The 16,910-nt window shown below is 44.0% G+C and overlaps 2 protein-coding genes across 2 annotated transcripts in view; both read left to right on the forward strand.

The window, feature by feature from the left end:
- The window catches only part of MAK (male germ cell associated kinase), a 303,103-nt gene that overhangs the window by 105,607 nt on the left and 180,586 nt on the right, over positions 1-16,910 (forward strand). The window lies entirely within an intron of this gene.
- Positions 1,824-11,058, forward strand: CB2H6orf52 (chromosome B2 C6orf52 homolog). The gene is made up of 4 exons (XM_025916949.2): positions 1,824-1,991; positions 2,208-2,385; positions 6,984-7,029; positions 10,702-11,058. The coding sequence occupies exons 1-4, from the start codon at positions 1,921-1,923 to the stop codon at positions 10,848-10,850; spliced, it is 444 nt and encodes a 147-aa protein (XP_025772734.1). The 5' UTR covers positions 1,824-1,920; the 3' UTR covers positions 10,851-11,058.

Here is a 16,910-nt window from a genome sequence, read left to right on the forward strand (position 1 = left end):
AAATCCAGCTCTAAAGAGAAGGAACAAAACACTGATGAAAGTTTTACAAAAAGAATCCTCAACAGATAGGTTTTATTTGAAGGCTAAGCTGCTCTAACAGTTAGGAATTGTGTCTAACTTCATACAGTAACCTAAATCAGCCGTGGCTTAAACAAGACATTTATCTCGTAAGTAAAAGGAATCTGGAGGGAGGCAATCTAGTGCTGGTACAAGAAGTCCTCAGTCATCAGGCACCCAGACACATTCTCTCTTTCAGATCCTATATTCCGGTGTATGGCTTCCCCTTTTATGTCACCTCATAGGCCATAATAGGTGCAGCGTTTGGGTTCCAGCCATCATATCTCTAATCCTAGCACTAGGTCCGGAGAAAGGGTGGAGTACCACACGCCTCCTTCCAGTTAAGCAAACACCCTTGGCCCACACAGCTGTCCTCAATCCTCTTATAATAGTTCTATTTACATCTTATTAGCCAGACTTTGGCCGCTCGGCCACATCTACCTGCGCTTGGGGAACTAGGAAATGTCTTTCAGTGAAGCCTATCTCTGCCCCCCCCCAAAAAATCAGGGTGCTGTTATTTTCCCCCCTAAATTTTTATTTAACGTTCATTCATTTTTGAGAGACAGGGAGACACAGAATCCGAAGCAGGCTCTAGGCTGTGAGCGGTCAGCACAGAGCTTGATGCGGGGCTCGAACCCACGAACCATGAGATCATGACCTGAGCCGAAGTCGGACGCTTAACTGACTGAGCCCCCCAGGTGCCCCTGAGATTTGTTATTAAGGAAGAAAAGGAAACTGAATAGTGGCTGGCACCCAGCAAGTTGAGGCAGAGCTGCTAATCACTCTCCCAGGAAGCATGGGGACATCTGGAGTGTAGGCCCCACTCTGTCACCCTGCTTTGCACAAGTAGCTGTTCAGTAAATAATGGGTGAATAACTGAATGATTTGAATTCATGATTATTATTTTTTACAACACCGGCAAATATAGACTACATCAAGCACTTATTAACAAGCTGCAGGGAAATGGCCAGACCCGAAGTGCCCCTATTTGGACTCAAAAGTTACCTTCTCACATTTGGACACTGTGTAGGCTGGCTACTTAGGCAGAATCTGAGTGAGGCTCTAATGCAAACCTATGGAATCAGAACCTACGTTTTAAACAGCGTGCTGAGGTGATTCATATGCACGTTGAAATTTGGGAAGGCATGCTGTATTTGGTGTTTTTAAATAATTTTGAGCCACAGTATTATTTCTTTAAAATGTTTTCCTGTACCCACATTAAGAGGGTAGGTTAGTGTGTGTGTGTGTGTGTGTGTGTGCGTGCGTGCGTGCGTGCGCGCGCGCGCGCGCTCACGTGTTCCTTCTAGGACTTCTTTCCACCGGTTGGTCGGGGTTATGATTTCAACCTGCAGCAGCTATTTAAAAAAAAAAAAGTCCACTAATTGCTGCTTCCAATAGTTAGCAGATAAGTGAACTGAGGAGGGAAACATCAACGTGTGGTACTTCTTTTACGGTTTTCGTTGTTACAAATGACTCAATAATTGTAGAGGGTGGGATGGAGACTTCAGTGGGTTTCACAGTTGCTCAACACGCACTCCTCTGTGCCCCCGCTGGCTTTCGGCTGCCTTCCCCTGGGCCTGGAGCTGGGAGAGGCCGCTGGCAAGCTTAGAGCCAGCTGCTAGCGTGCAGAAGGTCCCCCCAGGTGACCCCTATAGACTCCTACCCCACCCATGCCTTAACCCCATTGTAACAAAAGTCAAGCAATTCATCACCCAGCAGGAACTGCTCCTATGTTAATTGCTCTCTCTGGCAGTCGGAAAAGAGATTTGCTGGGTGAGAGGCTTTAGCCCCCAGAGCTGGAGTTATTGCCTCCCGAATAAAAACTGTGGATACCTGGTCTCTTTTTGCGAAGTTTCTGGATAAATGGCTGGGCAGGAGAGTTTTGCAGGCTGTGGCATAGCTCAACCAAGTACTTATTACTGGCACTGGCAAAGGTGAGCTGGTCTGTCCTACTCCTAGTGAAAATGAAGGGTGTCCATGCTCTGTTTCTTCCGTGCTTTTTGGCAATTTCCAAACCATCGCTTTGGAAATTGGTGTCCTTAAACAGTTAACGCAGAAATCATCTTTACCTGAGCCTCCTGGGAAAGAAGAGTTTTGAGTGATTCTGCCTTGCTTGGTGATGTCATTCTTGTCTCCCCTCTGCTCATTAGGGGGAAGCCCGTGTTCCAACCCTGCCTGGGTTACCAATTGGGCAGCTGGTTTGAGCAGCAGCACAGCGGTTACTCCCTCTCTGGCTATGACTACGGCTGTGCAGCAGAGAGAGATGGACACAACCTTTCTGTGAGTGAGACCTCCGGACGCCCAGCTGCAAGTCTGGTCACACCTAAGGTACCCCTCCCTGAAATGAATCCTGTGTCATCCGTGAGCCCAGCATAGAGGTATCTTTTTCCTACCTTCACACCTCCGGATGCTCTCATTCAAGTTCCCACAGCCATGGCTTTTGCTCCCCATTTTAATGCCAGAGAGGAAAAGCAGATGATTTGCCCACAATTTAAGTCATCACTGTCTTCCAAAAAGAAAATTATAGGCTGATGAAGTCCGTGCTTAAATTCTTACTGCTAAATTTTAGATTACCACTCATTTGATTTTACTCTTTTTAGAAAAAAAATGTTTATTTTTGAGAGAAAGAGAAGAGAAACAGAGTGTGAGTTGGGGGAGGGGCAGAGAGAGAGGGAGACAGAATCCGAAGCAGGCTCCAGGCTCTGAGCTGTCGGCACAGAGCCGGACGTGTGGCTCGAACTCATGAACTGTGAGACCATGAGCTGAGCCAAAGTCAGAGGCTTAACCCACCGAGCCACCCAGGTGCCCCTTGATTTTACTCTTAAACACTTAAAATAGGACTAGAGGTAGTTTTTTGTTTTGTAATAGCAGAAAACATGAACATCCTTTTAAGAGCTGTTCCAGGGGCATCTGTGTGGCTCAGTCGGTTAAACGCCTGACTTCGGTTCAGGTCATGGTCTCACAGCTCGCGAATTAGGGGCTCTGTGCTGACAGCTCCGTGCCTGGGGCCTGCTTCAGATTCTCTCTCTCTCTCTCTCTCTCTCTCTCTCTCTCTTTCTGCCCTTTCCCCACTCATACTCTGCCTCTCTCTCTCTCAAGATTAAATAAGCATTTTAAAAAAATTAAAAAGAACTGTTCTAATGTTTTGGTTACTAATGCGAGCTATTTCTGAAATTGCACAGATTTCTGTGTTAGAATAAGAGAAAGCTTCCCCCGTCCTTGTCCCTTTCCTCTTCCCCATTTCCTCCCCAGTTAGAAGAAACCCCTGTTCAAGGACACCCATGTCCTCTAGATTTTTCCCTTCTACTCTTGCTAAATCAGGGTGATTGGGCTTTATTTCTGTTTGCGGAGAATTGAACAAGAATGAACTTGTGTAGTACATACTGGTTTGCTTCTGCTGGCACGTGGCATTAGCAGATGTTCCCCTTTAATTTTTTTTTTGAATGTTTATTTTTGAGAGAGAAAGAGCGCGCACGCACAAGTGCACAAATGCGCGCAAGCAGGGGAGGAACAAAGAGAGAGGGACAGAGGCGCACTGACAGCACAGAGCCCGGTGAGGGTCTCGAACTCAAGAACCATGAGATTGTGACATGAGTGGAAGTCAAGACTCAGACATTTAACCAACTGAGCCTCCCAGCCTCCCCGAGATGTCCCCCCTTTGAAAGAGCTTTCTTTAGGGGCGCCTGGGTGGCGCAGTCGGTTAAGCGTCCGACTTCAGCCAGGTCACGATCTCGCGGTCAGTGAGTTCGAGCCCCGCGTCGGGCTCTGGGCTGATGGCTCAGAGCCTGGAGCCTGTTTCCGATTCTGTGTCTCCCTCTCTCTCTGCCCCTCCCCCGTTCATGCTCTGTCTCTCTCTGTCCCAAAAATAAAAAAATAAACGTTGAAAAAAAAAAAAAAGAAAGAAAGAGCTTTCTTTAAAAGTTGCCCATTTGGACGAGCTGTGATATTAGCTCATCCCTTGGGGGCTAACATTTTAAATGTTCTTAGCACTTCAACAAACGTTTACGGATCTCCAAGCATTTGTCAGAGTGTTCTTTGCCTAAGGATAGATTGCCGGAAGTAGAAGGTCGGGATTGAAGGATGTAACATTGAAAATTTCAGATCGCGAATTACTCACCAAAAAGCCTGCCTACGTTTACACTTCTCATTGCTGTTGTGAGTGTGCTTGCCTCTCCGTGTGCAATTTACCAACGTGACAGGTGTGGAAGGCGTTTGCCTTCCATTGAGGGCAAATACCTTTTAAGCTGTTGCCTGATGATACCTGCGTTCTGTGACCTCATCAATGTTCTTTGTCTACCTCTCTTTCTGTTAGTTATACCCCCTTTTATCTGACTGTGCAGATGCTTGCCTATTATGGAAATTAGCACTGAGCAGTCAAAGTGTTAGTGTTCTCTCCAGTTTGCTTCCTAGTGTTCCTCATGGGGTGGCCTGTACCTTAAACCCAGAGTTGGATTTAATATTTCAACACTCAGTTTTTAGAACTTACATTTGCTTGGTATCTTCTTTTTTTTTTTTTTTTTCCCAAACTTTCATTTTCAATTTTTCAAGTCTGTTTTAGGCGTGCCTTCTTCCATATAAAATATCTTGTTATATTTCTTGTTTTTTTTTTTTCTTTTTAAACCCAGATCGGGTTTTACCCTGTTAGCAGATGTTTGATGTTGCATCACTTAAAAAAGAAAATTTTGCTATATTACCTGAGGTTTTAGCACATTTTTTTCTTCTACCCCTTCTCTTTTTCACTAGTTTGGGAGATAGTCTCTGTGTCTTCCTGTGGTTACCCTTATCTTTAAATAGAGAAGTATAGGTTCGACTGCATTACCAACTTCAAAAATGAAAGTATTTCTAGATTTCTGCCCACTCATGAGAAAACAAAATTAACACCAAAGAAAGAAAAGATAGGAAGAAACAACACCACCAAAGGAACAAAGAAACGTAAATAAATAAAAACATTTTTAATGTTTATTTATGTGTTTTGAGAGACAGAAATCAGGCAAGCGGAAGAGGGGCAGAGAGAGAGGGACAGAGAGAATCCCAGGCAGGCGCTGTGCTGATAACACAGAGCTCGACTCGGGGCTCAAATCCCCGAACCCGGAGATCATGACGCAAGCTGAAGTCAAGAGTCGGATGCTTAACCCACTGAGCCACCCGGGTGCCCCATAAATAAATAAAAATTTTAAAAGAAATTAACCATTTTTGTCTCCTTGTCCCCTGACCCTTTCTTCTCGTTTTTGTTGACACCTGCTGGGATTTTCATCCCACTCTCCTGTGAAATTATTACCGTAACATGCAGTTTCTTTCTCTTTCTTTCTTTCTTTCTTTCTTTCCTTTCTTCCCTCCTTCCTTTCTTAACACGCAGTGTCAAGAATTAGAAATCTATCCACTATCCGTGGCTGTGGTTAGCCCACTTGTGCCACCTGCCTGCTTTCCTGGCGGGAGTCCCCAGTCATGAAGCTGTTCAGCAGTATTCACAACGGTGAGGCTTTGCCGTGGGCCTCTGTCACTCCCGAGTGCCCTCGCTTTATTCTTGCCTCAGAAAGGATGACCTCTGCCAGATGTCCCAGCTCTATTGTCCATTTCCCCCTCTGGGGCACGCTGGTGTTCTTAACGCTTGTGTCTCCAGGGTAAGAGGTTAGCCTCCCAAGAGCCCTGCGCGTTTTGACATTGTGTCTTTAGATCAGAGGGAGTGGATGTGTTCAAAATGATTCTCAGGTCTTTGGGCTCCTTCAGCGCAATGGTCCCACACTCCCACCAGCAGAGTTAGCACTCTGCTAGCAGAACACTAGCAAAACCACTAGCGAAATTTAGTAGATGTGCCCTTCTTCAAGAACAGCAGGTACTGCCCAGGTGACCCTCACACCAGAGAGAATGCTCTGTCTCCATAGAGCACCTGCTCCCTGCATCCCGGTCAGGTGAGATCCACAGTTACCTGAGCACACGTTGCAAAGGAGGAAATGCGAGGTTACTCGGGCATTGTGTTACGAGAAAGGCCTCCTTTAAGCCCAGATTCTGGCTGTCTTAGCTGTTTCTAAATAGGAAAAAATACACCAATGGTGAGATTGAACTTATGGTAACTACATAATTTATTTTCCAAACCAGGACCTATTTCAGAGTGAAAGGGAGGGATGCTTTCTGACAGATTGAAAAGAAGAGACAGCGGCTCTTTGGTTTTCAGTATAAACTTGTTCTTCTTAGCAAGGGAGGCTTCATGAAGTTCATTGGGTCCCAGGAGCTACCTGGGCTATTCCTGGATGGCTTGGTTCCTCGGAACAGCTGTACATCTTTAACAGAAACACTTCTCAACAGGTGCCTATGGAGAGGAGTCATAGAAACTTACCCTGTCCCAGGAGAGCCAATAGGGTCTGGGTTAACCAAACAAGATTTATTTGGGGAGTGCTTCTCGAATTTACTTCTCTCATTGACTGGTTAGCTCTTCTGTAGTCTCTGTTATCTGCTTAAGCACCTATTGTCCCGGTCCTTAGCTGAGCTGTGGGGTCCAGGTGTGATTAGAAGGCTCTAGAGAGAATATGCTCGTGAAGATTTTACAAGTCGTCATCTGGAAATAGGGGCAGAGGTCCAGACAGAGTTGGGCATTTAGTGCAGGGACCGCGGAGTCTGGATGCCAGGGTCCCTGGTGTCTAGTTCCTAGCCCAGGGCCTAGGATGCCATTTAGTTCCAGAAGCTTCAGGGAGGCCAGAGGCCTTGGTTAGGCATGCTCCTCCTTTGTGACTTTTCATCTGTTGACTCAGATTACCTATTTCATAACTGTGGTCATTATTAAAGATTCTTCAAATCAAAATTCAAAACAAATTTGATCTAAAGGGAGTTCAGTGTCTTAGATATTATTTTTGACAGTGAGTGTTTTCTTTAAAAGCGTGTGTTGATAGTAAATCTTTATTTTTTTTCTTAACATACTGATTTCCTTGTAGGAAAGCACGGCTCTGGCAGAAAAGCAAGATGAAAACGCACTGGAAGGTAACGTAAACCCTGTGTTGCCATGGTTGAAAACAAAACGAATCCATTCCCAAGGTTACTCATTACTCAACTGGCTCGAAACTGAGAGATTCTACTGGAAAATTCCTACGTAGGTTGCGTAAGCCATTTTCTTCAGCAGTTCATCTGGTTTTTGGAAATTGTTTCTGTGGGCAGCTTGAGCTAAGCCACCTGTTTGGGTCTTTCTGAAGGACTAGGAAATGGGGATATTTCCAAACAATAAAAAGACAATAAATTGTTTTTAAGATCAGTTTCCTCCATAAATTTAAACTTTGGGATTAGTAATGCTTTAATTTTGATTTTTAAGGGGAGAAGTAGGAGGTGATCACTGTGACTTTGGCTTCCTAACTTCCCTCAGGGTTATTGGTTCCTGGGGCACCTCACAGTCCCAGTCTGTAGGGTTAGGCAGTGCTCCTTGTAGTTCCTGATCTATTTTGAAAAAAAGAAAGTACATGGGCACGAAATGCCCAGAGCAGGACCCTATTATTAATCAAGGAAGGGGAGAAAATGTGTGGCTTGTTTTACTTAAGTTACAGGCAAGAAAAATAGAAGAGACCCTCAGAGAGAACACCTTTGCTAGTTTCTTACCACCTGCCTGTGTTATCACATGGCCATCTGGTGGTTTCCTCCAACCCCAGGGGACCCCCAGCAGACCAACCCCCCCCCCCCTGCCTCGTGACTGCATCAAAGGTGAGAACAGCTGTCTTTGTAGTCCCAGAGACTAATACAAAGTCAGCAAGTCAACAGGTGCTCAGTGTTCAAATGAAATGAAACTGATGTTTAAAAGAAATCTTTAAATGCTATGGGGGAGTTCTAGTTTTATCCAAATACATTTGATTGAAATGTGAATAAAAGGTACGCATTCCATCTCTCAGGGGAATTTCATTCTGGTTAAAGCCTGAATCCATTCTCCCTGCCTTCTCCAGTCCTGCGGACGGTATAAAAATTACAGAGAAAGACCCACAATAAGTGTGCTTTCTGGATGCAGACCGCCTGGGTTCAAATCTCCTTGACAAGCTCTGTAATTCCAGGCAAATTCCCCTCTAGGACATCAGGGCCCCATCTGTGGAATGGGATGTGAAAACGAACCTCCTACAAAGTGTGACAATAGCTCTAAACTGTTTTTAAGTGTCTTAACTTCATCTGGCAGATAATAGCAATTTTGGTGGTTAGTATAAGCTCTTCGTAGAGTGGGGGGGAGTTCTGTCCAGGGCAAATGTGATTTAAACACAAATCCAACCACATAGAGAGTTTTAAATTTTCTACTAGCCAAATTAAAAAAAAACAACTAAAAAGGAACATGAAATTAATTTCAATGCTTGAAATATTTCAGGTATATTAGGTTACATTTAAACATGTAATTAATATAAAAATAAGTGGAATTTAAAAAATCTTTTTTTTAATTAATTTATTTTTTTACATTTGTTTATTTTTGAGAGACAGAGGGAGACAGAGCACAAGTGGGGGAGGGGCAGAGAGAGAAGGAGACACAGAATCCAAAGGAGGCCCCAGGCTCTGAGCTGTCGGCACAGAGCCTGATGCAGGGCTCGAACTCACGGACTGTGAGATTATGACCTGAGCCAAAGTCAGATGCTCAACCGACTGAGCCACCCAGGCACCCCAGGAATTTAAAAAGCTTAATACCAAGTTTTTGCAATGCAGTGCATATTTACATCACCTCTCTGATAAGGACTAACCTCATTTCCAGTGCTCAATAACCACATGTGGATAGGGGCTGCTGGATTAGCTTGGTCTAGAGGTCCACCAGGCTTAGGGAAGATGTATTCGTTTGTCTTTTATGGGCTTCTTCTACCACTAGGGTCAATGTCACTGGAAGGGCCTAAATCGTTAATCTGGGGTTCATAGCTGACCATACTGTGTCTGTTTCTAGGCCACAGGTTAGAGGACAGGCAGTACTTATATGGATGTGGTCCTGACACCTTTCCTGTGACCAGGAACCTAAGTCAGGAGCCTTTTCACAAACACCTGCCCATAATGGTAAAGGAAAGAACCCTGGGGCATGACCTTAAGAAAGAGAATTTCAGAAAGCTCAGAAAAAAAAAAAAATCTAATTTTATGACCAGATGCTCTCAAAGGAAAGATAAAAAGGGAGGGGAAGCTCTAAACAATAAAAATCAGACAACACAGTCACGAATGACTCCAGGGAAGAAAAGTGGGAAGTAGCTCATGAAACTTATATGATGCTTTAGGCCTATGATGACGGTTGATAATCTTGGTTCTAAAAAAATCACAGAAGGATGTTAGTCAGCTCAGGCTGCTGTAACAAAATACCACAGATGGGGTGGCTTGAATAACATTTATTTTTCATAGTTCTGGACACTGAGAAGTCCAATATCAAGGTACTAGCTGCTTCAGTGCCTGGTGAGGGCTCTCTTCCTGGCTTGCAGACGGCCACCTTCCTTCTCATTATGTCCTCATATGGTGGGGGAAACATAGAACACCATCACTGGTGTCCTTTCTTATAAGGGCACTAATCCCATCAGACTAGGGCCCGACCCTTATGACCTCATCCAGCCCTGATTGTCTCCCAAAGGCCTCATCTCCAAAATACCATCGCATTGGAAGTAAGTGTCTCAAAGAATTTTAGGGGGCACAAATATTTAGTCCAGGACAGGCATACAAATACAAATGAATAGTGTGGTCTCTTATGAGTATTAGGAAGTAAAAATTATGGTCCTGAATGAGCTAAGGCTTGCAAACATTACAGAGGAACACAGCAAGGGCTGCTTCAATTACATTCAGTACAAGGAGAGGAAAAAACGGATGGCATTCAGCACCTTGGAAACCTGACAACTTGGAATGAATATCTAGGTCTGACGCTTTCATGGTAACTTAACACCACCTCACCATAGGGTTCCAGGTTTCAGAGAAGGAAACCTGTGCCCCCCTCTGTTTCTGAATGGGCTGCTATAAACAATTTATTCACTTACATCAATCTGTTAATTAAGCAAATAAAGCAACATGTTTATTGTTTCAAAGCCCCGTTCTGCAGATTTAGTCCTGGCTCGCTGGTGTCCTGTCCACCCAGGTGCTCGTGCTGGAAACTTAGGGCGCATCCTTGACCCTCTCTTTCTCTTTTGCCCCAAATTGAACCCATTTCCAAATACTGTCCATCCATCTCCAAAACATCTCTTTATCCGTCCATTTTCTCCATCTCTTCCACCACAGGGATGCTGGTTGAGCCTGGTCATGCTACTTCCCCAGCTCCCATTTGTATTTTCAAATCTTCTTGAAAGGAAATGTGCAGTTTAAAAACTCTAACGTGTTGGGGCGCCTGGGTGGCGCAGTCACTTAAGCGTCCGACTTCAGCCAGGTCACGATCTCGCGGTCCGTGAGTTCGAGCCCCGCGTCAGGCTCTGGGCTGATGGCTCAGAGCCTGGAGCCTGTTTCCGATTCTGTGTCTCTCTCTCTCTCTGCCCCTCCCCCGTTCATGCTCTGTCTCTCTCTGTCCCCCAAAAAATAAAAATAAACGTTGAAAAAAAAATTAAAAAAAATAAAAAATAAAAACTCTAACGTGAAACGTCTGCAATATTTTCCTGCTGATGTTTTTATGAAACTCTCATTTCAAGCCATTTCTAATATGTGTCCTGTAACACTTTTTTTTTCTTCCATATGCGTTATTGGCTTCTGCAGATCCAGATCTTCATTTGAATATTGAAGAACTGAACAAGGGGTTTATGGTGAAAAGTGAGGAACTCTATGACTCTCTCATGAGTTGCCACTGGCAGCCTTTGGATACGGTTCATTCTAAAATCCCAGATGAGACCCCCAAAGAAGCATGATGCTCATTAAGCTACCCAACTGTCAGATCAATTGCATCTTGTTTTGTTGGGGTTTTTGTTTATTTGCTTGCTTTTGTTTTTGTTTTGCTAAGACAAAAAGAATTCTGCCAGGAATGTACTCTATGCTATATGTAAATACAAATCTCCAGGACTTAAATGTGACTGACATGATAGAATGTAATGTTAATAAACTTTACCAGCATATCCATTTCTGGAAGTGTGTTATATTAAATAAGTGCCAGAAGAGGTCACATAACTCTCATGGCAGAGTAAGCTGCACTGTTAGACATTTGAAAATAGGTTTGGAGCCCCTGGGTGGCTCAGTCAGTTAGGAAACTGACCCTTGAATTCAGCTTAGGTCACAGTCTCACAGTTCACGAGTTCGAGTCCCACATTGGGCTCTGCACTGGCAGCATGGAGCCTGCTTAGGATTCTCTCTTCCCTCTCTTACTCTCTCTCTCCCAAAATAAATAAACTTTTTTTTTTTAATGACATTTGAAAATAGGTTTAATAAGAGGTGAGCCTCTGTTTGGGGCATTAGTGGATAGATGTGTAAATGGGTAAAGAGTGTGGAATCACATAATCTGGCTTGATGGCAATTGATGGCCAGAAGTTAGCAGGAGAATGATTATGCTTGAAAATTTGGGGGCCGCTCTGTAATTGAAGCTCAGTTTGGTGGGGCAATATATATTATGACATGCAGAAGTTGGTGACATTTGATTCAGAAGATCTAGATTTAGAAGAAGATAAGTGAGTGAAAGATAAAAGCATCAGCATAAATGCATATGGTGAACAGTCTCCCGTCCTGTGGCTGGAATAGTCCAGACTGCCGCTGCTTTCCTTCTGGTGGTCACTATTAATCCTGTGAAACGATAAACATCCAGCCCAAGCACGAGGATGTCTTTACATTCTCTAATACCAAGTGGAACGAGGGTAACTTGGGAGGTAGCAAATGCTGAGAAAGCAAGAACGGCCTGATACCTCCTTTGGAGATGAACAGATTCTTCCGAATTTTCAAATTAGCAATGATGGGGACAAAGTGTAGTGTGAGCAGCAAAGGACCCCTCTCGTGATTGTAACCAGACAGTGGCAAAGGGAGTGTGAAAAGCAACGATTGCTGCCAATTGGAACAAATTCCAACCTCAAAAAGGGGCAGGAGCTCTAATTCTAAAAGAGAGAGAGAGGAACAAAAAGCTCTTCACAGAGCATCAACATTGTTTACATAAATACCAGAGGTTGGTGTAGTTAGCTGCCTCTACTAAAGTTCTGGGTAAACAGTGATCATCAGTCACTGGTTGGTGTAGTCAGACCTGTTCAGTCCTTCTGCTGAGGGTTAACAGTCAGTCATCTAACTGGTTGTGATAACCCCCACTGGGCCTATTTTGTGGATCAGTGTGGGCCATAGGTAATCAACAGTGGACTTTGCAGTTCTGTTTGTGGTTATTGTGTCCAAGCAGGTGAGCCCCTGAGAGCAAGGGTAGGCAATATTTCCGTGCTGCAAGTAGAGAGATAAGAAAACCGAAGATGGAAACTTGTGCTCCATTCTTAGAGATGACTGCTTGGAAAAATGTCTTAATTTCTGGTGCTGCTATGTTTTGCTCTAGGAAGAACAAGAAAACCAGGGGGCCGGTGGGATGGAATCCCCAGTGTCTGATGAGGCAAGGTTAGGATTGTGTGGACCTACGGACCCTTGCCTCTCATTAAGTAGCCTTCATGGAGATGGGGACTGGGAAGATTAGGCTCCTTCTTGTGATGCAAGAGGGAGGAGGTGCTGAGAGCTGACTAGGGGGTGGGCATCTGGCAGTATACACTGATCGTTGTGGGGTGCTTTGAGACCCAATGGAATGCTTCGGCTTTCCCTGAGTGAACTCTGTTAGGGTTTCAGCAGCAGAAGCCACAGCCCAGCAGGAGTCCCGTAGTTACCGAGATGTGATCTGTCTTCAGAACCCGAGGGAGAGGGGATGTGGCTGGCCTCACTACCTCCTTTCTCCACTGTACCTTCTATAAACAGGCTTCTGACTCAATAATCTGCATGTTGCACAGTCGGCACTTGGTTTTGTCAGTCAACTTATCTTTTCTAGGAAATCTTTTTCTGACTCAAATCTTGGGATTCTGGTGACGTCTTTCCTGTCCTTGGTGACTCTTCCTTTTGATCACAACTGATGAGTGTTCTATCCCTGGGCTCCAATGCAGCCTAAGCCACAGTACCTGCCTCAGCTGATTGGCCAGAGTGATCTCACGACCCTGTTCAATCCATCAGATCTTTCCTCAAATTTCTGAAGACACTCAGTCCTTCTCTGGTGGTGAAGCTAGGAGAGATGGGGCCCAGGAGCTGCTGTAGCAATGTCTCCTACTGTGGGATATGGTGAGTTTACAGAGAGAAGCAGATAGAAGGGCTAGCAGGAGAGAGTCAGGTGCTGTGTATTCTCTCACTTTTCTTTTTTGCACACTATTGTTTTCAAGAATCCCTACATTTCCGATGCAATTCCCTTGTTGGTTCAGCTCCCTTCATTGCAACCCAAAGTGTCTGAATTTAATCAAGTTCTTAATTTGGTCATCCCATGTGGGCAGGTTAGAAAGACTTGGGTGGCGCTCTCTATTTCCATTCTGCTAGTTAACAACCTCCCAGGACACATGCTCTGTCTACATTTTTCTCAGGGTGTGTTCATCCACTTCCTGTACCAGAAGCCCACACATATGTTTGCAGCACAGACCTTTCTTTTGAGCTTCACGTTAAGTGCATCTTACTGCTTACTTGATTACTCACCTTGTGTGCCGACAGGCGTGCTGAAATGACCAGATGTGTAAAGGATTGTTCTTTTACCCATGTTAAGAAACGTCACATTCAATCAAACGGTGCTTACACTCATGCACTTCCCATGGAGGGATTTAGACATGGGAGAGGGGAGATGGATGGCTTCATGAATTTACTGCTGTTACTGGAGGGTAAGTTTCGGGCTTTCAGCTCTAGAGAAAGGTAGAGACTGGGGTTACGGGGTGGCAAAGCTCCCACCTGCTCTAGTGAAGATCTGGCCCAGGTTGGGGGGGTGGGAACTGACCTCTCTGCAGTGGCTGCCCTCACAGGTGCTGGAACAGAACACTTTTTGCAGCAGGTTTAATTTTCTTCTTTTTTTTGGGGGGGGGGTGGTAAAATACACATAACATAAAATTTACTGTCATACCCATTTTTAACTGTGCAATTAGGTGATATTAAGTACATTCACCTTGACACACTACCATTACCACCATTGGTCTCCAGAACTCTTTTCAACCTGCAAAACTTAAAACTCAGTATGTCAATACTACATCCACAATTCTTGCTTCTCCACTCCTGGCAACCACCATTCTACTCTGTGTCTCTATGGATTTGCCTATTCTGGCTATTTCATATAAATGGAATCATATAATACGTGACCTTTTGTATCTGCCTTATTTTCCTTAGCACAATGCCCTTGAGGTTCATCCACATTGTTGCAAATGGCAAGATCTCATCTTTTTTTTATGGCTGTGCAATATTCCATTGTGCGTATACACCACAGTTTGTTTCTCCCTTCATCTGTCAGTGGACGTTCTTGGTTTGCTTCCACCTTTCAGCCATTGCAAATAATGCTGATATGAATGTCCCAGGTTTTGAAGGCAAAGCAGTGTCTAGGAATTACATTCTCTTATGACGACACTTGGGAGAAATAGGTCTGAGCTCCGAGTAATAGGGCTCTTGGCCATCAGTGTTCTCAGCTCACTAGCACACTCCCCAAATGCCATCTGGCCATGGAAGGACCCAGAGGATCACCAACTCAAGGGCCAGTTCCACTGTCTTCTTTCTTCCTGGTGACCAATTCTTCTGCTAAGAAGTAAGACCAATTTTCACAAAGCTCTCAAAATTCTCCTAGGACCTTTCTCCTAGGATAACAAGGCTCTTGGCCTATACTTCTTTTTTAAATTTTTTTTTATGTTTATTTATTTCTGAGACAGAGAGAGATAGAGCATGAGTGGGGAAGGGGCAGAGAGAGGGACAGCATCCGAAGCAGGCTCCAGGCTCTGAGCTGTTAGCACAGAGCCTAATGTGGGGCTTGAACTCACAATCTGTGAGATCATGACCTGAGCCGAAGTCGGTCACTCAACCGACTGAGCCACCCAGGCGCCCCATCTTGGCCTGTACTTCTATGACTATCCAGTCACCTAGTGATTTTTGACACAACCAGAAAGATCTGCTTTGCTTTACGATGACTTTCTATCCATGTATGAAATAGTTGGATCCTCCTCTCATGAAGATGGGAAAAGGCACCCAATTTTATCTCCTTCATTGGGACAACCCACAAAATACATAATGACTTTGGTTAAATGGGTTAGATTTATAGTTAAACACTAGGAAGAAGCCACTTGTGACTAGGTACCAAGTGCAGAAGATTGAAATTTGTTGTAATGTTATCTGCCTTGGGAGTGACCTTGAGGATATTGTTACTGCAAGTTCACAGGCTGGCCACAGGTCTGCAATGTGTCGTAGGCAAGATCTATGATGAAAATAGAGCACATATTCCAAAATGAGAGTTACTGTTTCTAATTGCAATATAGCAAAACCTTGGTTTGTGAGCATAATTCATTCGGGAAACATGCTTGTAATCTAAAGCACTTGTATATCAAAGCGAATTTCAAGAAACATTGTGATCATGTGACACCCGGCATCATGTACTACTCATATAGCAAGACATTGCTCATTTATCAAGTTAAAATTTGTTAGAAATGTTTGTCTTGCAGAGTGCTCACAGAACAAGTTACTCACAATTCAAAGTTTTACTGTATATTATTATTTGTAGCATATTCTTTAAGAAACAAAACAGATGCGGGGCACCTGGGTGGCTCAGTCAGTTGGGCATCCGACTTTAGCCTAAGTCACGATCTCGCGGTTCGTGGGTTTGAGCCCCAAGTCGGGCTCTATGCTGACAGCTCGGAGCCTGGAGCCTGCTTCGGATACTGTGTCTCCCTCTGTCTCTGCCCCTCCCCTGCTAATGCTCTGTCTCTGTCTCTGAAAAAATAAATAAACGTTAAAAAATTAAAAAAAAAAAAGAAACAAAACAGATGAACCTAGGGAAAGGGAAGGAAAAAATAAGATAAAAAGAGAGAGGGAAGCAAACCATAAGAGGCTCTTAAATACAGAGAAAAAACTGAGGGTTGCTGGAGGGGAGGTTCATGGGGGGATGGGCTAAATGGGTGTGGGCATTAAGGAGGGGACTTGCTGGGCTGAGCACTGGCTGTTATACGTAAGCGATGAATCACTGGGTTCTACTCCTGAAACCAATGCTACACTGTATGTTAACTGGAATTTAAAGAAATAAATTTTTGAAAAAGTAGCTCATAATTTGGGAGCACATACCAATCTGGCTCCACTGGGACTTCAACTTGATTTAGGGCTCTCTCTTGAATCCTCACTTCTAGGCATTCCTATGGATATGACTCCAATCCAAACTTGTTAGCAAACTTGCTGGAAGATTTGCAGATCCACTTTAAGTCACCAGGTCCATAGACACTCATATCTTGGTAACAGTGACCATGCATGAACACAACATCAAGACACACGCAGTAAAATGATAACCAAAACAAAAACATCTTACATTTCTGAAAAAGAAGGCATTTTAGATTCTTTGGACTCGCTAAAATGAGTAAATTTATTATACAAGATATGCTTTTTCTTCATTTTCAATGAACAGGTCATTGCAAGTGAATCTATCAGCTGCATTTGTTTGCGTGAGCAGCAGGGGTGAATCTGAAATAGAATTCTGTGGAGAACGGAAGTTTCAAATTGAGAAGTCGCAGAAATTCATAGCACTAATTTATTCAATAAGCACGTATTATTATACCTTACACTTTAGATTTGCAAGATGAATCAGGCATCTGATCATACCTGGAAAGGCTCATCAGCTGAAGAAACTTCCCAAACGGCTAAAATATAAGATAAAATGTAATGCCTGCCCCAGAGATGTACAGAGTACTGTGGAAGTTATAATGGGATCAAGGTGTAGAAATAAATCTCGATGGGAGGTAGTCGATCTTATTTTATTTTCT

Source organism: Puma concolor, chromosome B2 (genome assembly GCF_028749965.1).
Source record: "Puma concolor isolate L17-30 chromosome B2, mPumCon1.1.hap2, whole genome shotgun sequence".
NCBI classification, from domain to species: domain Eukaryota; kingdom Metazoa; phylum Chordata; class Mammalia; order Carnivora; family Felidae; genus Puma; species Puma concolor.